We start from the raw sequence: 25,343 nt of genomic DNA on the forward strand, positions 1-25,343 counted from the left end.
CTACACTGTCTTTCTTCTTATTTGGATTCCCAACTTTCACCACTAAATGAGGAGAAACATTGTCTCTTTTGTATTTACCCTTGATAGCCTTGTTCTAGAAAAAATGTTCTCATTTCAGATGTTTCCTACCAGCTGAACAAACATCTTCTTTCAAAACTGCTTGTAATGAAGGTTATTTTAGGATGTATCTGCTATTTACATCAAGAAGAAAAGTGTTTGCAATTGAGAATTCTAAAAGTCAGAAAAACTTGCTTCACCTTTTCACGGATTTTCGACTTAACAAATAACTAGCATAGTAAAAGCTCCATCTGCAGCATCCATATTTCTTGTATATTCACAAATAGTGACTAGACTTTTCAGTTTGATTTGCCTTCTCCCTCCCTCTTTAATATTGCTGTTATTACTTCAGTTTTGGAATATTTTTTTTGATGTCTTCACTCTGATTGCAGTCCCTTCATATTTCCCATAACAGAGCCTCCTGGTTTACTTATTCTGCACATCAGAAGTATATTTAGTTAATGAATTTCTTCTGCTAGTTGAGGATTAGTGTAAAATCAGTCAGTGAATAAATGAAATCTGCTTCCTTCAATACTGTGAAAGTTTTTGGATGAGATGAAGCATGATCTGTGAGGTGAAAGTCAAGTTCTCTTATCAAGCTGTCAATAATAGTAGGCTTTCCAAAGTATGACACAAGAGCTGATATAGAAATTAAATATTTATTTCAGCAGACTCAGAGAAAAATTTGTTCCTTGTATTATATTCTGCCTATATTTTCATTCTGTAAACCTTTTACTTGTAAATCATTGACCTGTCCTGACTTTTGGTTCCTATTGTATGAGTAAAATAAGCAAAACTTTTTTTTTTTAATCTAAATTGAAGTCAACAGTTCTATTGTATCCTTTTATTATAAGCCAGTTGTTGCTGATTTGTAGGATACAGGGTAATTCACTACCAGTGCGACAAACTTGCAGGAGGTGTAGAGGGCACAAAGAAGAATCGGAATCACATAGCATTGCAGGGTCCAAAATGCCTTCGTCATGCGGTAGAGGAGGTTGAACGGGAGGTCGCGTGAACAGCGATCCCGCTGGAAGTCAGCATTTGCGAACCGTTTCTGTTGAAGAAACCAAGTAGCAAAAGTCCTCCGGAGTGGATAATCCGCAGGCTCCAACGATTGGACACGTTGCAGATGGTATGAACTCATTTGGTTTGTTGACAGTATCCTCCATACAGTGGATTGGGAAATACCCAATCGTTGGCCTATCACTCGAGTACTCGTACTCGGATTGCCTTCTGCAAGATGTAGGACATTATCCTCATTGTCTGGCGTCCTCGTCGTTCCTCTCAATTCATGGTACCTCCCGTGAAACAACCAGTCTCACGTAACCTTCTGTGCACACATGCAAAAATCGTATGGTGAGGAGCACGCCTGTGCAGGAAACGTTCCTGGTACAAGTGCAGAGCGGCGCACCCGTTACAGTCCGCAGCTCCATATGCGAGGTGCATGTCGGCCAGTTCAACGTTTGAATACTCGTCCATCCTACTGCCTCAGGAACTGGTTCACAAATGCTGACTTCCAGTGGGATTGCTGTTCACGCAACCTCCCGTTCAACATCCTCTACCGCATGACGAAGGCATTTCGGACCCTGCAATGCTATGTGATTCCGATTCGTCTTTGTGTCCCCTACACCTCCTGCAAGTTTGTCGCACTGGTAGTGAAAGTGAATCACCCTGTATATATCATTTTTCATAATACTGTAATACAGTGCTTCCCAAACCACCTTCATGTGTTTTGCCCATATCCATATACCACTTATGTTATTATTTACTTAATATTTTTCTTTAAACAATATGAAAAGGTGAAAAAAATTAAATTAGGACTTAAAAAATTTGCCAATAGAATGTGCGTGTTATTTGGGACACTGTAAATAAATTATAGTTATTAAAAATGTTGGTTTTTAATGCAACACTCACGTTCCATCAGAAATTTTGCTTTGATTATATTCATTTTCCTCATTTGAATTGTGATAATTTGATCATGTGACATTGACTATTTTGGGCATTCTTTATAAATGAATTATAGCCGTTAAAATGGCTATAATTTATTTATACAGAATACCTCAAATAATATGCACATCCTTTGGGAAAAAACCTTTCAGTCCTAATTTTAATTTTTGCAGCTTTCTTTTTTTTTTTTTTTTTTTTGTAGAGGATGCCATTAAAGGGTAAGTACTGCAAAGGATTGAGATTGTTCTCAATTAGCTATGACTACTTGGCACTTAAGGTTTAAATCATTAATTCTTGATCTTTGTATAGTTAATTTGGTAATTTTATTGATGAGGTTGATCAGATAATCATTATTTTTAAAGGTACTTAAAATGTAACTGAGTTCATTATTGAGAGCTTGCCCCTTGTGTAATCCTGCTGCTTTGTGTTGATTGGGCCCCACATGTCTCATAGGATTAACTCTTCAATAAATTCTGTATCCACTTACTGCACACAAAATATAAAATAAACTATTTAATAACTTATGCAAAACTAAGAAAGGTAAATACAATAAATCAATTAAGAACTGGTAATTGATAAAATATAGCTAAAAGCAAAAGCAGAAAATAAAGAAATAATTTTTTGAGGCAGAATGCTTTCTCAACATTTTTATCCATTATATTTTATGAGTTCTTAATTGGTTTTTGTTTTGTTTCTGTTATATTTACCAATCTTGAATATTTATAATTTATTAAATATTTTATTGATGTGATTTCTGATGCTCAAGGCCTTTTTGTCTGAAATGAGCTCCTTCCATGCATCTAAAAACTTTACCTACCTGGCCTTTAAGTTTAATTTGGACATGGAGGGTAACAACTGGATCTACAATAGGAATTGTTGCAACTTGCATACAAGCAAAAAATTGTTAAAAAAAAAATCAAACTATCGTATGAAAATGTTTATTCTACATTTTATTTTATATATATTTATTCTTTTCATTGAGAAATCTGAAATTTTAAAATTGTTTGCTTGTATGCAGGTAGCAATTAGGACCTCTTAAGGTTGGTTATAATGAGCATAATTAATCAGTTCATTCACTCTTATTATAACCAAGTTTCACTATTTGAAAATGAACTTCATATTTTTAATTTTTAGGTAATCCAAATTAGATAGTATGAATCAGAGCTGTAATACTCAATATGTTCTACGTTGATAGTAATATTAGTAAATTAATAAGAGGAGTTTACCTCAATATAGTACGTGGAACACTTCCGTATGATACCCTCCAGAAATTAAAACGGAAAAAACGAAAAAATCGACAACTTACCGGTACATTAAAGTAAAATATAAATAATTAAAGTAAAATATAAATAATTAAATAATCAATTTAACACAATTCAAAATCAATTTAAAACAATTAAAATTCAAATTAACGCAATTAAAAGAATCTAACGAAAATATTCAAAACGATTTTCCTTCCTGAAGCTGACAATGCTTTTCGACGGACTGTCGTGATCACAGGAATGGGAGGTATTTAGGCGATGTTCTAGTTATTACCGACAGTAGTACTATCCAAGACATTTTACATTCGTTTAATAATATTCATTCTAGACTCAAATTTACATTGGAAAGGGAAGATACGGATACTAAGTCATTAAACTTTCTAAATTTCACGCTTACCCGGGACTCGAACAAAATACAATTTAGCATCTATCGAAAACCCACAAACACCGGTATGCTTCTACATTATAATAGCTACCACCCGTTCACCTACAAAAGATCGATTATCTTTAATCAATTTCTAAATGCCTATAAATATTCAACGACGGATTTTGCTTTGGACTCAGAAATACAAATATTAACTAGCAGATTCTTGAACAGGGGTTATCTCATTAACACAATAAATCGAATTAGGGTACAAGCTAAGGATAGGATACAAAATACTAGACCAATCAACAATAGTAATATCAAAAAATACTTTATTTCTGTCCCATATGTTGAACAGTGGCACAAACATCTTAACAGATTCTTTAAAGATACCGAATTTAAAATTATAGCTAGGCCTATACGGAAGTTACACACTATACTAAACAATCGCTCGGTTCTTTCCGCGTTCGCAACACAAATTAATGATCTAGTATACAACATTTCTTGCAGTGATTGCGACTCGTCTTACCAAGGTTCGACGCGGTTTTCTCTTAATATTCGTGTAAATCAACACGAAGCCTCAGTTCGTGCTTCTCGTTCAGCAGCATCAGAATTAGCCTTTCATGCCATTAACGAAAAACATACTTTTTTATTTAACGAGGCCAAAATACTTAACGTTCAACGTAATTATACACGACTATTAATTGCAGAAACCGTTGAAATTAAATTACACGAGAATTCTGTTAATGTTCGGCGGCCATATTTGATCTCCGATGCGTGGACCTTTACGCGCATGCGCGAAGACATATAATCACTATTTAAGTTGCAGGTTTAGCCTGATTCGGTAATTTTCATTCCTGTGATCACGACAGTCGGTCAAAAAGCATTGTCAGCTTCAGGAAGGAAAATCGTTTTGAATATTTTCGTTAGATTCTTTTAATTGCGTTAATTTGAATTTTAATTGTTTTAAATTGATTTTGAATTGTGTTAAATTGATTATTTAATTATTTATATTTTACTTTAATTATTTATATTTTACTTTAATGTACCGGTAAGTTGTCGATTTTTTTCGTTTTTTCCGTTTTAATTTCTGGAGGGTATCATACGGAAGTGTTCCACGTACTATATTGAGGTAAACTCCTCTTATTAATTTACTAATATTAGGTAATCCAAATAAGAAAAATAAACACTTATTCAACACAATTTCTTTTACAACATTAGTTATGAAAGACAACGTTTCAAAAATAAATTTTTAAAGAGCAAACCTGAATTTAAGTAATGGAATCCATAAATATTTCATTATTATTAATACAAGAGCTTAATTGTTTTAAAATGTTAAGAGAAGGTATTTGCCATTATTTTAACTTAGATATTGTAATTCCAGTATCTTTCTCATCTTTTAAAAAGAATGTTTTTCTTTAATGAGTGGCCTTGATAAAAATTTAGTAAGAAATATGTGGGTAGCATTCCAAAGTTGTGTACAAACTTTGACTATAACACCTTGAGAATTGTGCTGACAATTTGACAGTTTATTTTGAAAAAGTGTTTGTGCTTTTTTTTTTTTTTTTTTTTTCTCTTTATAATGGATCCTGAAGTTTCAACCTAGTATGAGTTTAGCCCTGTTACATTTTTTGCAACCTTAAAGTAATGAAGATATTTAGTACTTCACATTGTATCAAGCACTGAAAATCATTCTAAAATAATGGATGCCGAGTACATCCTATCATTAAGACTAAATATACTAACTTGCACAATCGTATTCCATATTAAATTTAAGTACAGAATTGTTAATCATGTGTAACTCACAAATATGTTAACTGTCTTTCCTATTCTTTTCTCAGTATTTTGGTAACTTGTACACTTTGTTAAGGAAATGAACAAAATATTTGTTAATTTAAATACTTGCTAATTTTCTTATTTTTTTCTAGGATAATTTAACTGTTGACTACTTAGCAGATGTCTTTCAAAAAGATGATTGTGTTTATCTTGTAACTGGCTCCAAAGGGTAATTCTTTTATCAGTTTTTTTTTTTTTTTTTTTTTTTTTTTTATAAAGCAATAGTATAATTTATTTTTATAAATAAGAATTAGTAAAATTTCAGAACTGCAAGGTTCAATATCTTCCACGATTTTTCAATATATTAAAAAAAGTAAGAGATTACCTCAATCTCTTTTTTGTGGAATGCTTCCAGTCAATTCTCTCCAAATGTAACAAAAAAAAATAAGATGAAAAAACGAATTAATGAATTCCCTCACTTGTAGAGATACGACCAAATTCAATGCCCAATGGAATCAAAAGCCGAGAGCCCCAACCCAACCCCGAAATACATCAAACCACCGCAGCAAGACCATGCGTGTGAGAAGACATTGTGTCAGAATAAATAAATTAAAACCACTTCCGATCGTAAATAATTAATATCACAATTAAAATTTGAATGAACACTTAAATTAAACGAAATGCACAGCTATTTCCCTTCCTTAAGCAGACCACGCTTTTCAGCTGATCACTGTGTTCACTGGATGGGAATATCGCGAAGTTTTTTTGTGTGTATTTGGCTCCTAAAATAGAGGGATTAGTTGTATTGACACATGAAATCCAAAATTAGGTAAGGATGTCGCACATCATTGATAGCATTTTCGTGTAGTTTCGTTTCAGCAATCAATAATTTTATGTAATTGTGTTGTATGTTTAAAATTTCCACTTCATTGAATAGGAATACGTGACCATCATTGACCGCATGAAAGGCCAACTCCAATGAGTTTGTGCACGATGTGTGGACGGAAGCAGCATGTTGCTTGACACACAAATCTAAAGTACAGCGAGTGGACCCCTCATACGATGAATCACACTGACTACACAAAACCTTGTATACAAGATCATTTACCTGTGCCAAGCAAGAAGAAAACTGATTTTTTTTTTAATATATTATGGAGCTTCTGCATAGGCCTGGCTATAATTTTGAATTCAGTATTTCTAAAGAGTTTATTGAGCTGCCTGTACCGTTGTTTGACATACGGTATGAAAATAGTGTTTTTTATTGGTTCTATTAATGGGTATCATATTCGCTGTTTTATTTTTAGCCTGTAATCTGATTTGATTTATAACGGTTGGTTAGTTTAACCTGTTGGTTAGTTTAACAATTTCTAAGTGTAAGGTGGGTTCAGAAGTGGAATATTTGTAAGCGTTGAAAAACTGGTTAAATATAATGGATCTCTTATACGTGAATGGATGATGATCATACGCATAATGAGGTGACACATAAACAAGTTACTAATTTGTCTTCATACGTGTTATCTGAGGATCAGATTTCACTCCTTTCGAAGGGTCTGAACTTTAATTTACCCCCTCATAAACTCCCCAAGAAACAATTTATGATAGACTTTGAATATGGTCTCCACAACATTCCGCAAAAAACTTATTGGTCCAGCAAGTCAATCAATAGTCAGTAACTCCAAAACTCTTCGGGTACCCAAACTGAATATGAATGAAATTATAGCGTTGCGTAGTCTTAGAGAGAACAAAGGTATTGTTATCCAAAGAGCAGATAAAGGAGACACTGTAGTTATTATGAATAAAACAGATTATTTTAGAAAATTGGACTCTATTATATCGGACAGTTCCACTTACAGGGAGATAGACCAGTCTGTATTCACAAATTTAGTAAACCAATATAACAAAACCCTAACCGCATACCATAAGAGTGGTTTTATTTCCATGGTCCAATTAAGAGCTGAAAGCGAGGACATATAATATTCCTGTACTTTTTGGACAGGTTAAACTTCACTAACCCCGTTTTCCCATATGCCCTATTGTATCATACAAAAATTCAGCGTTTTCATACTTAACTGCACACTTATACAACATCATAAAACCATTTAGACAGTTGATAAAGTTTGGCATAAAAAATTTTCACTTTATTTAATAGTATTAAAGATGTTAAGCTTAGCGTTCATGATAAATTATTTTCGTTAAATGTTACCTCCATGTACACCAATCCAGGGTTTGGGCCGTCCTGGTGGTTGCTGACCCCCTCATTACTGTAATAAAAATTTCTAGTCTTTGCTCCGCACATGCCGCATGTGCATGCTTGGAAGGCTGTTTTGAAAAAAAATTATGTGGTTTCTCTATGCCCAATGTAGTCAGGCCGGGCAGGCCATAGAGCCATTTCTAAATTACATGGAAGACGTTTTGATCCGTATCTGTTTATCTGGTTTTCCTGTCATTTTTATGATCGATGTTAATGCTCACTCCCAGCTTTGGAATAGCCCTACTACAGACTCTAAAGGTGAGCTTTTGGAGGAGCTTATTCAGTCCAATAACTTCACTCTGTGGAATACCCCAGACCATCCGCCTGCTTTTGTTTCTTCTCTGGGTCAGTCTTATATTGACATTACCCTTTCAAACTCTACTCTTGGTTATGGCATTTCCAACTGGCTTAGCCATGCTCCGTGGTGCTCGAGCGACCACAATGTCATCACTTTTGTGATCAATCTAAGCAACAATCCTCAGGTGCTGTTTTGATTTCCTGCGGTTTAAGACAAAATGCATTGATTGGAATATCTTTGTAAAGGTTCATGAGCTTATTTCAGAAAAAAATAATTGTCCAACTTGGCTTGCTTCCTGCTGATATGCAGGTTTCTAGGTTTCAAGAGATTCTAATCACTGTCTGTGAGTCCACTCTAAAAAGAAAAAAACTAAAAATGAATAGTTTCATGGTGGACTCTAAATCTCACAATTCTCAGAAGAAAACTTACAAAATGCTCCTCGTAATTTTCAGACAGCAAAGAGAGCTAACAGGCCCAGAGATGAGATTGACAGACTTGGTGAGTTTGTATAAATCCTTCCAAGTGAAGGAGTTATTTCAATACCATTTTCCAAGAGAAGAAACTTGCCTGGAGAAGGTTTGTTCAGCATAACATAAACGAAGATCCGTGGGGATTACCCTACAAACTTGTTACTAACAAGGTTCATCCCGGTGATGTTATTTCTTCTATTATTGTAAATGGTAATGAAACCCTGGACTGGAGTTTGTCAATTAATGCCATCTTGGACGGCTTGCTCCATGAGAACACTGCCTCCTGTGAAAACACCATCCAAACTACAATGAGATTAGATCATTTATCATACCAAGGGCCCCGAAGCGAAACTCCTTTTACGGATACTGAGCTGGAATCTGCTATTTCAATCTTAAGGGATGGTAAATGTCCTGGACAGGATCTCCTTGAGGTTTCTGTACTTAAAAGGTTTTGGAAAAATTGCCCATTAATTATATTAAATCTTTTGAATGCTTGTCTGTCTTCGGGATTATTCCCGCTGGCTTGGAAACAGGCTAGACTTAAGCAGAAGTTAAGTCCTTTGACAAACCCAATGATCTGGCCTCTTACAGGCCCATTGCACTGCTGCCCATCCTTGGCAAAGTCTTGGGAAAATTAATTATTTTCCGTCTTCTAAATTACTATTTAGACAGAAACCTAAGTTCCCCACTTCAATTTGGCTTTACACTTGGAAGGTTTTCTGTTGATGCTATTTGTCAGGTTTTGAGTTCTGTTCAAAATTCCAATTCTAAATATGTCTTCGGTCTCTTTGTTGATTTCAAAGGGGCATTCGATGCTATTTGGTGGCCGAGTGTCCCGGTGAGGTCCAGGGAGGCCAGGGTCTCTGCTCCTATTTACCGCCTCCTTTCGAATTACTTTGATTCTCTTAAATTTCTTAAATTTAAGAGAATCAAAGTAATAAATCAAAATAATAAGAGAATCAAAGTAATAAATTTCTTAAATTCTCCTTGAATTTCTTAAATTTCACTCTCACACGTGACATGCAAAAAAATCCAATTTAGCATTTCCTGAAAACCCACCAATTCGGGGATGTACCTGCATTACCGGAGTTATCATCAATTCACGTATAAGAGATCCATTATATTTAACCAGTTTTTCAATGCTTACAAATATTCCACTTCTGAACCCACCTTACACTAACTGACAGGTTTTTAAATAGAGGCTATCCTCACTCCATTATAAATCAAATCAGATTACAGGCTAAAAATAAAACAGCGAATACGATACTCATTAATAGAACCAATAGAAAACACCTTATTTCCATGCCATACATCAAAAAATGGTACAGGCAGCTCAATAAACTCTTTAGAAATACTGAATTCGAAATTATAGTCAGGCCCATGCAAAAGCTCCATAATATATTAAAAAATCACACAGTTCTTTCTTCTTGCTCAGCACAGGTAAATGATTTTGTATACAAGATTTTGTGTAGTCAGTGTGATTCATCATACGAGGGGTCCACTTGCTGTACTTTAGATTTATGTGTCAAGCAACATGCTGCTTCCGTTCGCACATTACGTGCAAACATGTCGGAGTTGGCTTTTCATGCGGTCAGTGATGGTCACGTATTCCTATTCAATGAAGCAGAAATTTTAAACACAATTACATAAAATTGATTGCTGAAATGCTTGAAATGAAACTACACAAAAATTCTATCAATGTGTGATGTCCCTACCTAATTTTGGGTTTCTTGTCTTCTTTAAGCATGTGTCAATACAAATCTCTCTATTTTAAGAGCCAAATACACACACAAACACTTCGCAATATTCCCATACTGTGAACATGCCGATCAGCCGAAAAGCGTGGTCTGCTTAAGGAAGGGAAACAGCTATGCATTTCGTTTAATTTGAGTGTTCATCCAATTTAATTGTGATTTTAATCGTTGTTGTTTTTATTTGGTTTTTTTAGAAGCATTAGCAACTAAGGCCATATTGCTCTGGGGATATGCGGTGGTCACGGGCTCGAACTCTGGTCTAATCAAGAAGCATGTGCTATGCACTGCTGCTCCTGCCCACCTGGCTATGGAGGCGCCCTTTAATCATTATTTTAATTATTTATTATCGGAAGTGGTTTTAATTTATTTATTCTGACACAATGTCTTCTCACACTCATGGTCTTGCTGCATTGGTTTGATGTGTTTTGGGGTCGGTTTGGGGCTCTTGGCTTTCGATTCCATTGCGCATCAAATTTGGTCGTATCTCTATGAGTGAGGGAATTCATTAATTCGGTTTTCTTTTTTTTCCATCTTATTTTATTCATTACATTTGGAGAGAATTGACTGGAAGCATTCCACAAAAAAGATTGAGGTAATCTCTTACTTTTTAAAAATTTTTTTTTTACAAAAAAATTTATCACACAAAAGTCTGTAAATTTTATTTAAATCAGTATTATTTACATGTGGTTACCTGCACCCCCTTGAGGTACTCTTAGTCTCCAAATAATGCTTGAAATTTTTAACCTTGCTGAAGCCACTGATACAAATTATAAAATATAGTAGAACTTGTTAAAACAACCACCTGCATATGATGGCTTGTCTGTTTAAACTGGCCAAAATTTGATGGTTTCAACAGAAAAGTTATGGATCCTTATGTGTGGAAAGCTTAGTATAATGTGCAATGTGACCACTTTGAATGGGTAATTTTGATTTTATATATATATATATATATATATATATATATTTTTTTTTTTTTTTTTTTTAGTTTTTTCAAGTTACTTTTAACTCTTTTTGGGATAAAAGAGTGAATTATGAAATGAAACTGAATTATAGTGTGATTATTTTCTTTCAGAATAACAACATTATACATCAAAATAGGCTTTTAAATAAACTAAAATAGTAATAAAGAATTATGCTTATAGATGAACAAGATGGAAACAATTGGAGACAAAAATATAGTAAAATAAAATCACATGCAGTTTTAAAATAAACCGAGTAACAGAAAATATTAATTTTACAGTTTGCTATAACACCTTGGGAAATGTGTTGCCCGTGACCTTTCTTAACAATTTATTTCAGCAGTTAGTAGATTGATAACTGCAGATGCATTAGTGAGTGTGTGAAGGCTGAATAACTTCTTTATTAAAAAAATTTATTACTGGGAAGATCATATCTACCTACTGCTCCGCATCCTCCTTTCATGCTTATTCCTCATTTGGGCATAGTTTGTTTAAAAATTGTGCATTTTAGTGGTAGTCATGATACTGAGTAATCAATTAGAAAGAATTAACAAAAAGATAAAAGTGATAAAATTTAAGAAAACTACACTGAAATAAAAGTTGCAGAAACTTTCGGAATAACAAAGCAATAGTATAATTAGGACAAAACAGCAAAGGCAGCAATATCAAGAAAGGAAAATTGAAGTATCTTGAGCAGGTCAAAAATAGTAGATTATGTAAAAAAAGTAAGAAAAAACAACAGTGATGAAATTAATGAAACAACTCTCCTTTGGTTCTACAAAATATGGGCATTGAGAGCCCACATTTTATGTCCTTCAATAAGCAGCTCTATTTCTCAAAAAAAAATTAAGTGAAAGATTTTCAAGAAACAGTGGATGGTTAGATAATTGTTGGTTGCTTGGGAGTCATTTTTAACTCCCTTCCCCTTTTTTGCTATTTTATTTTGGATATGTTTTCCATGGTAATTTTTTGTCACAGTACTGACACTACTAAAAATTCAATCTATTGAATAGGGTTTAAATATGTTACAAAGTTGACAATATCTTGTAGTTTCTTGTGACTGCCAACAGGTCAAGACAAAAAATTTAATATTCCCCCTCCCAAAAACAATAATAATAAATAAATTTCTGTTAATTCAAGAGATGAGACCAGAAGACTTCAGATTCCTTGGACTATACAGCGTGTCTCAAAAATATTGGTACAAACGTTTAGGGGAGGTAGCTAACGTCTAAAGGAATGTGAATCACATAGGAACCCATAACCGAAAATGTCACGGGAAAGTAGTAGCAGAGGCAGAAATGACACAAAACAGTAATTAGTGGCAAACATTTATTTGACATAATATTAACAATGGAGTAAGAGATGGATGCATATCATGATGTTACAACAGATGCTCGAAGGTTCCACCATGAGACGCAATGCATGCGTGACACCGACGCAGCATGGATTGGCAGACACGATAGAACACACCTGGAGTTTCTTTGACAGTAGCAGCAGCACAGACGAGTCTCACCACGAGATCCATTTCCGTCTCCACAGACGATTCATACACGATTTGAGGGGCCCCACAAAAAAAAATCAAGGGTCGATAAATCAGGTGAGCGTGGGGGCCAGGCAACGGGTCCACCACGGCCAATCCATCGACGCCCAAAACGCCTGTTCAAATGGTCACGAACACACCTTCCATAATGGGCAGGCACCCTGTCATGTTGAAACCAAATATTGCGTCTCACATTTGCTGAAACATCGTCAAGTAACACTGGTAGAACTTGTTCGAGAAAGATCCGATATTTAGCAGAGTTCATGTGGGATGGTAACAGGTATGGGCCGACTAAGCAGTCACTTCGTGCGGCGACTACTGCTTGAATGAGTAGACCAGAAATTTTCCCTCTCCCGAACTGATGAACAGTGCCATGTACCGATTTACGGTGACGTTTCCAGTTATGGGTTCCTATGCGATTCACATTCCTTTAGATGTTACCTACCTCCCTTAAATGTTTGTACCAATATTTTTGAGACACCCTGTATACATATTGAATATGCATATCACTATATATATATATATATATATATACATGTTGAATTAAGGCAGCCGTATTTTTGGTACTACAGTTAACAATAGGTTGTCTTTTTTTCTGGAAGCATAAGAACTGAAATCCAAAACCTTGTGACTGCACAGCTAATCATATGATGTGGTGAACTTCTTGTTTAGTGGAATTATTTTGGATTTTTTAACAGGAACCCGCAGTCATATATGGTTTTGGTGCTGATGAATGTGGTTTTCCATTTCCAGTGATGCTTGATGAATACATCAGTAACAAAAAGTGACATAAGAGAGAGTGAGAGAGTGTGTTATTTTATTAGTTATGAATGCTACTGGTGAGAAGGTGAAATTGTAATAGTCATGGACAACCAGCTTGCTTGAAAATGGATGAGTTGTAAAATGTGATAATAAACTCCGTCTTCTACTGACTGCAAGTCTGGTTTTACACTCATGATCAAGTTTAATTTTTTTATTTTTGTTAGATAAGGTTGCCTGCATATGCTGCTTATTTTATTTGAAAGTTATTATTTCGGTAAGATTATTATAACAGTGGGAAAGTGAAATGTATATAGTTAGCAGGCTTTGTTCATTGTTTTTCAAAGACATAACTGATATAACTATAAACATGAATTTATTTCATGTTCATAATATTGATAACCTGAAAAAAAGTTATTTCATTTATTATTACTATTTTTTATTAATTATTATTAATATTATTTTTATTAAATTAGTTTTTTTCTTAATATATAACACAGTGAATGATAAAACTTTGTTTTATCATTCACTGTTACATTACAAAATGGTTAGAGAACTTATTTTTTTAAATAAGAAATTGCCAGTTTCTTCTCTTCTGCAAAATAATTTTTCATTTACTTTCAGCGGTTCATGCCATGTGTGGAATGTCACAACTGAGAGTCTAAATTTGTGGACATACTTGGACAGTGGACATGGTACTGTAGTCCGGAAATTGTGCTGGAAAGATGAAGTAAGTCTCCTGGTTTGATTTTATGCTGTGCAGTATAGTTTTACAGTTTTTCTTCATATTACATAGCAGGTTACGTAGCACCCATTAGTTCTGCACTGACGTTTCCTTTTAATGATCATTTTTATAGATGATAAATCAAAAATGCCTAAAAATTGCAAAAATGCACTATACCCAGAGCTTTAGGAGTGTAATGCTTCTGGAAACTTATTGTGTGATATATGTTTCTTTGTATACAGAACTGGAAGCAGAATTGGGTTAGCAACATCGCTCAGTGCAGGTCAACTTGCCAGAAGTGCATTTTTAAAAAAACTTAATCTTTTTTGTGAATTAATTTTTTTAGGATCTTTTGTACGTTAATTTTATTGTTAATTTTTGCATATTAATGGTACATTTGTACTGCTTGGTGAAATACAATAATAATAATTCTGCTTATAATTATTCTCAATAAAATTACTAGACATTTATCATATGTAACCTTGTCACATTCTCTCTTTCAATAAATTAATTCATTAAATTTTTTGAATGAAACCAAGCAGTTCAAAATAACAATAACAAAACAATTTTATTTTAAAATAACCTTCAGTTTTCTTAATTTTAGTATTTGTACTAGAATAATTAAAATTGAAATTATGGTCTTTAGTTATCCACTTCAAATGCTAGCAACTGAAATTTTTATACTTCTGCTTGATATATTGCATTTGATAAATAGTAAATTTTTGGATAAGAGGACTTTGTTTTTACTTAATACAAATTGGAATGCAGTTTTAAAGAAAAGGCAGTGTCATCTTAATTGTTAAAAATGCCTGAGTATTGATTTGATTTTCATTGCCTAACCCTAAACTTCTGTACAAAGTAATCATAAATTAAAGTTTGTTATCTGTAAATATTAACTCTGAAATTAAAAAATAAAAAAATGCATTAGTAGGAAAAAATAATGCTTCAAATTGTATTCCTGTACAGTAAATAATTGATCAATATTCGGTTAAATAAATTCCATTTTAATTGGCAAAAGGAGGTGCAAAAAAAATTATTAAATTTATGATTTTACAAAGTTAGAAGTTTACTAAACTTTGAAATTTGTAAAGTGTACAAAACATTAAAACTTTACTTGCTTCCACATGCTTGATATGCATGACTCATAGCAAAATTTATGGATGCTAGACATGTGGAGAAGCAATAATTGAACTGTTTTATGTTTTTTTTTTTTTTTTTTTTTTTGAGGGTATTTTTGTATCCAGCTTGTGGAAGTTATCCTCTGAGTGCGATAGGTTTTCCGGAATATGTGCATCCTTTGAAGAGTTAACAAAAACCTTTTTTTTAGCCAGATATGCATGTAAAAGCATGATGTGTATGCATATCTTGCTTGGAGGTTATTTTTCTTGCCACACAGTGATGAAATTCATAATGCAAAATGCTTTGTGGCTGCTGTCATTAAAGATGATCATCATTTTGCCCAAAACAAAGCGAACTTATGATCATCTTGGTCATAATTTCACTTTGTTTTGTGCAAAATGATGATCAGGAGTGTATATCCTCCTAATTATAAGGAATTATACACTGATAAGCCAAAACATTATGACCACCTACCTAACATGATGTTGGTCCTCCACATGCAGCCAAAAAAGCTCGTACCTGGCAAGGCAAGGTTCAAGACTCTACAAGATTTCTGAATGTGTTTTGCGGTATCTGGTACCACCATGTAACCAGCAGATCCTTTAACTCCTGTAAGGTTGAGACGCCGCAGATCTGAGTTGCTGTTCCAACACAAACCACACAGATACTCGATGGGATTGATGTCTGGGGAATTTGGAGGCCAGGGCAATACCTGGAAGTCTTCCTCACGTTCCGCAAACCAGTCGCAAACAATCCGGGCAGTGTGGCATGGCACATTATCCTGCTGAAAGACTGCACCACCAGAGGGGAAGGTCATTGCCGTGAAAGGGTGTACCTGGTCAGCAATGATGTTTAGGTAGGTGGTAGACATCAGTGTGCCCAGCACATGGATGACTGGACCCAGGGTATCACAACAGAGCATTGCCCAAAGCATGACACCGCAGTCACCAGCTTGTTTTCGCCCAACGGTGCATCCAGGTGTCATCACTTCCCTGGGTAAATGACGTACCCAGCCGTCTACATGGTGCAACATGAAATTTGATTTGTCGGATTAGACAACCTTCTTCCAATCACTCAAGGTCCAGTTTCGATGCTCACATGCCCATTGTAGGCACTGTCGCTAGTGAACCGTGGTTAGCATGGGCACTCATAGTGGCCTGTGGCTATGCAGCCCCACTCTCAGCAGGGTTTGATGTACTGTGTGTTGTGACACATTACTCCCATCACCAGCATTCCAATTACCAGCAAGTTGCACCACAGTCGCCCTTCTGTTGCCATGTACCATCTGGGAGAGCCTTTGCTCACCTCGAGCATCGATGAGCTGTGGTCGTCCAACACCTCACCGGCAGTTCGTGGGTTTCCCCTCCTCAGGCAACTTTCAGTAGGTACTAACCATGGCTGACTGTGAGCATCCCACCAGCCATGCCGTTTCGGATATGCTCTGACCCAGTCGTCTAGCCATTACAATTTGACCTTTGTCAAACTCGCTTTAGTCTGCTGCCTTTCCCATCTGAAGAACAAGAGTAACACTGATTAAAGAAACTCAGTATCAGGTGTATTTTATACTGTGTCCCTACCTGCACATGTGCCGTAGTTCCCCTGCAGTTTCTTTGATTTGCATAATGACTTGCTGGTCATAATGTTTTGGCTCATTGGTGTATATCTTGGAATAATGACATAAGCCTTTGAGTGTTATAATCAGTAAATGTTTATTATAACACTCCTGCTTATAGCATTCTCTCCCACTTTTAACAATTTTTTCTACTGGCCCCATGGTCGATCCTATGAATCGCCATAATTTTTTTTTACATTTTTTTTGCATTTTTAGCACTCTCACTTAAAACACTTTCCCACTTATATTGCCTTTTTTAAGCTTCACAAAAAAGAAATTTCTTATTTTGAAAAAGGAATTTTGGTTAATCACTAAAACTGCAGCCATTATCAACCCACTGCAGGATGGAAGTTTTCCCACGATTATTTATAAGCTGCACAATGAAATGTTCCTGGTGAACCTCACCCTGCTTCCTTAATCAATATCACGAAGCCTCCTCAACAATTCATGTTGAGGGAAATGGGCCATAATCTGCCACGCTGGTCCAGTGCGGTTTGGCAGATCGACCATGTTTAGCAGTCAGGGGCTTGAACCCCGGTCTACTCAAGGAGCATGTGCTACTGCACTCCTACTCCTGACCACCCGGCTACGGAGGCCCTTAATCACTAATGATTTACTTAATGTGTGTATGCTTGATGCTAAAAAGTCCAGTTTCATCTACATTAAATATGTCTTTGAGTTCATATTGTTGTGTTCCAGATAGCAAACACAAAACCCACTGTTCCACATAATTTTCATTCATAGATGCACTTACACCATACAGTCTTCAAAACAGTGTTATTTTCATTACAAAATTTACTAAGCCATACATTGCTAACGGAAATTCTTTTTTTTTTTTTTTTTTTTCAAAGTTTTGCAAAATTCAAAGCATTTTCTTGTAATAGTGAACCACATACTGGAATTGATCTAGCACAAGCACACCATAAAACAAGGCAAGTGTTAACTGATTAATTTGTTGATATTTCTTAATGAATATTTTTATTTGCATTCCAAATCCACTTTTTTCACTTGTTTTCATGAAGCACTTTTTGGTGTGAAAACATCTTTGGCGGCACCTACTAAATTTCGGACTAGTTTTTATGGAATTTTATGGAGACATGTAAAAAGTGTAGTCCCATGTTAAAAGCTTGTTTTTTTGAGGAACTTGTATGTACTAATTTAAGTTCAAATGCAAAAATGTATTTAAAATGTTTGAAGATAAGACAGATATCTTTCATGAAATTTTTTTTTTTGTCTAGTATTGTGTACCCATATTGGCCTAAAACCACAATAAATTTGCTTTCTTTTCATTTACAATTATTATTTTTTTTTTCTTTTTACCTGCAACCCACTTTATTGAATTTAAAGTGAACATTTTATGAAATCTGTGTGGACTTTGTCTACTTTTCAGAGTAGGAGCACTACTCTAAAATTCAGCAATATTCGTACTTGGAAATACATTGTCATATTCAATATTATATCGCAAAATTTTTGTGTTACCATTTTATTAAATTACAGATTATCATATAAAATAAAAAGTAAAATTAATCTTGCTAGTAAATAAAAGGTTTAATTATATCATTGTATTTAAAAGATAGTGAATATTATTAAACTATACATTTTTATATATAGTTTAATATTTTTCTGCTCCATGGCTTGCCGACCGGGCTAGCCGAGTGGTTAAAGTACCTGCCCGGCAACCCAAAGGTCGCGGGTTCGATTCCCGCCTCGGGCTTGGATCAAAGTACTGCAAAAACCTTTGGAGGTGCAATATGGCCACAGAAGCCGATGCGCCAACAACTACCAAATCAATCAGCTCCATGGCTTCCACCTCATATATAAAAAGGTCCATATCCAAAAAAATTAAACACTGCCTTAGACTATTAATTTTTCTATTATTACTGATTACCCGTTTGCATTGGGAATTAATTTTTCAAGTCACAGATATCCTCAGCTTTTTTAATATGAGTATATATTTTTGTTAAAGAGTACAAAAGCTTTAATAATCAATGATTATTAGAATACCTAAAAATAGCTAAATGAAAACTATCTTAAAACACCAGACAGCATAGAAATTTATTAGAATAAATTAGTTTTTTTAGTGTTTTAGTGTTAAAAAAGTTCCTAAAACACTCCTAAAAAAAGTTAGCTTACTACTACTTTCTTCAGAATTTTAACCTGTTGACATTCATGCAAAATCATACACAAGATGTTACAGACTTTGCAGTATATTTTCATCCTATTCAATAGAGAGGTCTCAAAATTTTAATAGGGAAAATGTTAAAAAAAAATTACCTTAGAAAGCATTATAAATTACTCAGGATGAATGAACAGAATTATTTTCAAGTGAAATCAGAATGATATAGCAGAGAAAAGGGAGAGAGATGTCAAAATGACCCTCATATGACTAACAGGTTAAAATTCATGCCAGTAATTTTAGAAATATCTTTCCCTGGTAACATTCTTTTATTTATTGAAATACCTTCAAAACTGATGTTAAGTTTGCTGTAAAATTTTTGAAAGTTTTTTTTATTTAGTCTGGCCCTTTCTCTTTGCTATTAGCTACTAATAACTGGAGATGAAGATGCAGTTATATGTGTTTGGAAACCTGAAGATTTTAATAAGTCAGATATCCTTAAGTCTTCAACATCAGTTAAAAGAAAGGTACCAGATTTTTTTCTCTCTCTCTCTCTCTCTCTCTCTCTCTCTCTCTCTCTCTCTCTCTCTCTCAGATAATTTCACCTTTATTAAAATATAAATGAATTGCTAATATCTATATAATATCAGTATAGATGCACTATAGATAACTCTTAAGCAACTACCATCGTAGTTGCTTAAGATGGTAGTTAGTGTGGGAGGCATTATTTGCACTGTATCTCATATTGTGCTCTTCCTTCACAATGAGTTGCCATGGTATTGCACTACCTCAAATAAGTAATGCTTCACTAATAGAGAAGACTATCGTTACTTATTCTCAGTGAGTACCACCACCCAGACGGCACTGTTTCAAAGTTGTTGGCCTATCATCGGTGGGTAAGCACAATATGAGATACAGAGCAAATAACTATGGTGTATCTACACTGATATTACTGTATTTCCCCATGTATAAGACGCACCTTTTTTTTGAAAAATTTGGGGTCTAAAAACTGGGTGCATCTTATACAGTGGTTGTAGAATTTTTTTACTTGCCTTTTCCGCTTTTTCGCGCTTGTTGTCTTTGCACTTATTGTTTCGAACTTGTTACCGCTATATTAGGTTACGTTTTGCCACGTTCTGCCCAGAAATGGCTCAGAAAAGATTTTTGTACAGTGCTGAATTCAAGTTAAAAGTGATCCAGTTTGCAAAAGTGAATGGAAATCGTGCTGCTGAATGTAAGTTTGGTCCTCCTCCAACTGAGAAAACAATCCGAGACTGGCTACGGGAAGAAGAAACCCTACTGAAAACGCCACAGCAGAAGAAGGCCATTAGAGGAAAGTCAGCAAAATGGCCTGATTTAGAGAGGGAATTGAAGATATGGATTGAGGAGCAAAGGGCAATTGGAATTCCAGTGTCCACAAAGATGGTTCAGCATGAGGCAAGAAGAATTGCTGATGAAAAAGAAGTTACTGATTTCAAAGGAGGACACAATTGGTGCCTCAGGTTCATGAAACGGAATGGACTAAGCATGCGTACACGCACGAGACTTGCCCAAAACATGCCTGAAAATTATGAGCAGAAGGTCCTTGAATTTCATCGTTTTGTTATTCAATGTTGGAAGACACATCAGTTTGATTTGGGACAGTTTGCAAATATGGACAAAGTCCCCCTTCAATTTGATGTCCCAAGTAACAGAACTGTTGATAAGAATGAAGTGAAAACTGTAACTGTGAAGACAAGTGGACATGAAAAGAGCCATTATACAGTTGTTCTAGCTTGTTGTGCCTACGGAACCAAGCTGCCTCCTATGCTGATTTTCAAATGCAAAACAATGCCAAAAGAAGACATCCCTCGAGGAGTGATTGTCCACATTCATGACAAGGGTTGGATGGATCAGGATGGGATGAAGATCTGGTTTGAGAAAGTTTGGAGCAGGAGACCAGGTGGGCTCTTACACAAACTTGCCCTATTGGTGCTTGATCAGTTCAGGGCACACATAACAAAAAATACAAAGAAGATTGCTGCAGAGCAAAAAACAAAACTTGCCGTCATACCTTGACATCCCAGCTCCAACCACTTTATGTCAGCATTAACAAACCCTTCAAAGCTGACATGAGAGACGAATGGAACCAATGGATGAAGTCTTCTGGGGACAATTTGACACCAGCAGGAAGAGTGAAGAAACCAACTATAGGAGAAGTTTGTACCTGGGTTAAAAGATCCTGGGATAATATCAAGATTGAGATCGTTGTCAAGTCATTTAAGAAGTGTAGCATTTCAAATGCCATAGATGGAACTGAGGATGAGGCAATATATGAAGACAGTGATGAGTTGTATGAATTTTACAATGACTAAAACTTGAGTTCAATAACTTTATGTAATACATTTTTTTTTCAAATTTCGGGCCCCAAAATTAAGGTGTCTTATACATGGGAGCGTCTTATACATGGGGAAATACTTTATATAGATATTAAACTGTTAACTCTTAAAGTATTATGCCTTGTGCATGTGGTTATTTTTAAATATTATCATATAAACCTTTTGGCATCTCTCATATTGTGTGATTATCTTCATAACTGGGTTGTTATGTCTGCAATACCAGGATACCTACCCGCCCACCGATGATAGGCCAACAGTTTTGAAACGGTGTCGTCTGGGTGGTGGTACTCACTGAGAATAAATAACAATAGTCTTCTCTATTAGTGAAGCATTACTTATTCGAGGTAGTGCAATACCATGGCAACTTGTTGTAAAGGAAGAGCACAATATAAGATACAGAGCAAATAATGCCTCCTACACTAACTGCCATCGTAGTTTCTTAAGAGTTATCTATGGTGTACACCGATATTATATAGATATTAAACTCTTAACTTTTAAAGTATTATGCCTTGTGCATTTAGTTATTTTTAAATAAATGAATTGCATATAAAATATATAGGATTCACATCTGGTTAATTGAAAGAGTACAAAAGATGAAGAATACATAAGAAGTGAATCTTCCAGATCCAGCAGGATCTTGGCTATTTAAACTATAATTACCATGCCTTGTGCTATAGATTTCCATTTAATATGATATTATATTGTACTTAATCAGCCCTGGATTGGCCCCGAGTGCCAAGCGATAGTGCCCAAGCGATATTTTGTGCGATACATAGCGTTCTTTCACAGCGGATTAGTTATATTTATTTTCCAGTGTCACTACTCTCCTTGTTTTTCTTAAGTGATTCTTTACTTAAAAGTTTTGAAGTAGAATCCAGAAAGGAAATACACCTTTCTTTCCTTGTGTATATATATATAATCCTTACTAACCTAACTAAACCTATAAACCGCTTGGTCACTGGTGGCACCGCTCCTGCCTCCACGTGGCGGGGCTGGAAACCTGGGAGAAGAAAAACACTCTCCCAGGGCAAAAAGGAGCAAAGATGGACATAAATAGACATGCCACTTATGGATCTCATGATCCAGATCTCTCAAACAGAGAAGATTTAAATGCAGGAAATGCAAAACGGCAGAGAAAAGAAGGAACAGAAAGCCCTGCTCCTCTTTTTTTGATACTGCATTCTTTGACTGACAATCCTTTGAGTAAGCTCTCCCCATTCTTAATACAGAAATGTCTTGAGAATGTGGCGGGCCCACCAAAAATGGTTAGAAGATTAAAATCCGGAGACCTTCTAGTGGAGATGAACGAGAATAAACACTCGGAAAAACTATTAAAAATATCGACTTTTGGTGGAATTCCCACAAAGGTTACCCCGCATGCCACCTTAAACTCCTCTAAAGGGGTAATAGCCGAGTGGGATCTCCTTAACGTATCTGAAGAGGAAATCGTTCAGGAATTAGGCGATCAAAATGTAATAAATGCCAAAAGGATAGTCATTAAGAAAGATGGGGTTCTTACTCCTACCCGAACGGTCATTCTTACATTTAAAACACCAATTTTACCAACAACTGTTAAAGCTGGATATTTAAGGTGCAAAATTCGACCTTATATTCCAAACCCAGTCCGGTGTTTTAAATGCCAAAAATTTGGACACTCACAAGCAGTCTGCAGGGGTGTAACCACCTGTGCCTCCTGTGGTTCAAAAGAGCATGTTCACACAGACTGCCCCACTGAAATACAAAGCTGCCCAAACTGTAAGGGGAATCATTCAGCATTTTCAAAGGAGTGCATCCAGTGGCAGACTGAAAAGAATATACAAAAGTACAAAGTGGAACACAAGGTGCCATACCAAGAAGCAAAAAGACATTGCTTAATTTCAAATAAATTGCCATCTTATTCTTCAGTTGTAAAAAAGCAACGATCCATAACAGTACAAACAGATTGTTCAGTTCCGCCAAGTATCTCAATTTCTGATTGGGCCAAGTCAGTCCTCTCTACACTAAAAGAACAGCCTACCCAACAGCAATCAACTCATTCGGTAAACACACCATTGACAATACCGCCAGATAAAAATCCTGTAAAACAGCCAGTTAATCAAACAAGCTCTGAAATAAATAATCAAAAAACCAGTACTGATACCATGGACATAGATAGAAATTCACACCGAGATGAACCACTACTTGAACTTCATGCGGAAGAGGAAGACATGGACGTCACTAGACCAAATTTCCCAAAAAGGGAAAAAAGACTAGACAGGCGCAAACAGACCACATCCCGTAAGCAAGCAGACACACCCGATAATCCTCAATAATGCACAGAATCATTCAATGGAATTGTCGCGGACTCAGAGCTAACTTAGACGATGTTTATGACTTAATTACCGAATATAAGCCTGCTGTTCTTTGTCTACAGGAAACAAACCTGACCCCTAAAATAACTATGAGCATAAAACACCATATAATGCTAAGAAAGGATAGGAACGACTCTAATACAGCACATGGAGGTGTAGCATTGCTAGTAAACTCCAGAACTCCTTTCAGACCAGTCCCACTGCAAACAACTTTAGAAGCGATTGCCGCAAGAGTTATGGTTAAGATAGCGGTAACAGTTGTTTCCATATACCTTTCGCCAAACTATTCATACTCCCTAGCAGATTTGAATGATTTAGTTACTCAGCTGCCACCACCTTTCTGTATCTTAGGTGACTGGAATGGGCATCACCCCGTATGGGGTTCCTCGCACCTTGATAAGAGAGGTCAGTTAATTGAAAAATTTCTTGAAAGGCACAACTTAACATTATTAAACAATGGGACTCACACGTATGTGCATCTTTCCTCAAGGTCAACTTCAGCAATTGATCTTTCAATATGCTCGCCAAACCTCCTTCCTCTTATTGATTGGACGGTCACTGATAACCTGCGAAATAGTGACCACTTTCCAGTAATATGCACACTATCGACTAACTCTCCTCCTCAAACTGAGATAAAAACTGTTTCAAAATTTGACAAAGCTAACTGGAAGAAATATCAAGAGCTGGCACATCTAGATATTCAGACTATTGAGACTCTCACCATTGACTCTGCCGTAACTTACATAACTCAGCAAATGATAGCAGCTGCAGAAACCAGTATACCCAGATCATCCATGAAAACTCGCTCCCACCCAAAAATATGGTGGAATGAAGCTTGTAGCAATGCAAAAAAAGAGAAGAATAGATACTGGAACTTATTTCGTAAATACCCGACCACAGCTAATCTCATACAGTTCAAGAAAGCTAGAGCTAAATCTCGTCACATACAACGAATAAGCAAAAAAGAAGCATGGTCTAAATATGCCTCCTCTATAAACAGGACCACAAATATCAGAACTGTTTGGACTAAAGTTCGAAGAATTAATGGAAAATATCCACCTATAACCACTCCGATAATATATCTAAAAGGCAAAGAAATCTGCAGTCCTCTCGATATATCTAATACATTAGGCGAAACCTTTGAAAAAATCTCCTCCGTAACCGCATTTGAGCCAAGTTTCCAGGCACATAAAATACAGGCAGAAAGATATAATCTCAATTTCAGTACTTCACGACAGCATCCATATAATGTACCCCTTACCATGGCAGAGTTACGTTGCGCACTCGCAAGATCTAAAAATAGTGCTGCTGGCCCTGATGGAGTGTACTATGCCATGATATATCACTTGAGTGAAGAATCCCTTTCAGCTCTGCTAAAACTGTATAATAGAATCTTTGGCGAAGACTACTACCCTACCAGTTGGCGTCATTCTACTGTATTAGCATTCCCAAAACCAGGAAAGGACCATTCAGATCCAGCAAATTACCGACCGATAGCATTAACTAGTTGTATAGGAAAAGCATTAGAAAAAATAATTAATGCCAGATTGACATGGTTCCTAGAGACTGAATGCATTCTAAGTCAAAATCAATATGGATTTCGAAG

The 25,343-nt window shown here is 35.6% G+C and overlaps 1 protein-coding gene across 3 annotated transcripts in view; it reads left to right on the forward strand.

Annotated features, from left to right (window-relative positions):
• LOC150089885 (WD repeat-containing protein 89) overlaps window positions 1–25,343 on the forward strand; it is a 150,237-nt gene that overhangs the window by 115,147 nt on the left and 9,747 nt on the right. For all 3 annotated transcript variants that reach the window (XM_090368884.1, XM_090368885.1, XM_090368886.1), the window contains exons 11-13: window positions 5,559–5,635; window positions 14,062–14,167; window positions 19,434–19,535. In XM_090368884.1, the coding sequence (XP_090225010.1) occupies window positions 5,559–5,635; window positions 14,062–14,167; window positions 19,434–19,535 (285 nt within the window). The remainder of the gene's footprint in view (window positions 1–5,558; window positions 5,636–14,061; window positions 14,168–19,433; window positions 19,536–25,343) is intronic.

This window comes from Mastigoproctus giganteus, chromosome 2 (genome assembly GCF_048544385.1).
Source record: "Mastigoproctus giganteus isolate SK-2022 chromosome 2, ASM4854438v1, whole genome shotgun sequence".
Taxonomy (NCBI): domain Eukaryota; kingdom Metazoa; phylum Arthropoda; class Arachnida; order Uropygi; family Thelyphonidae; genus Mastigoproctus; species Mastigoproctus giganteus.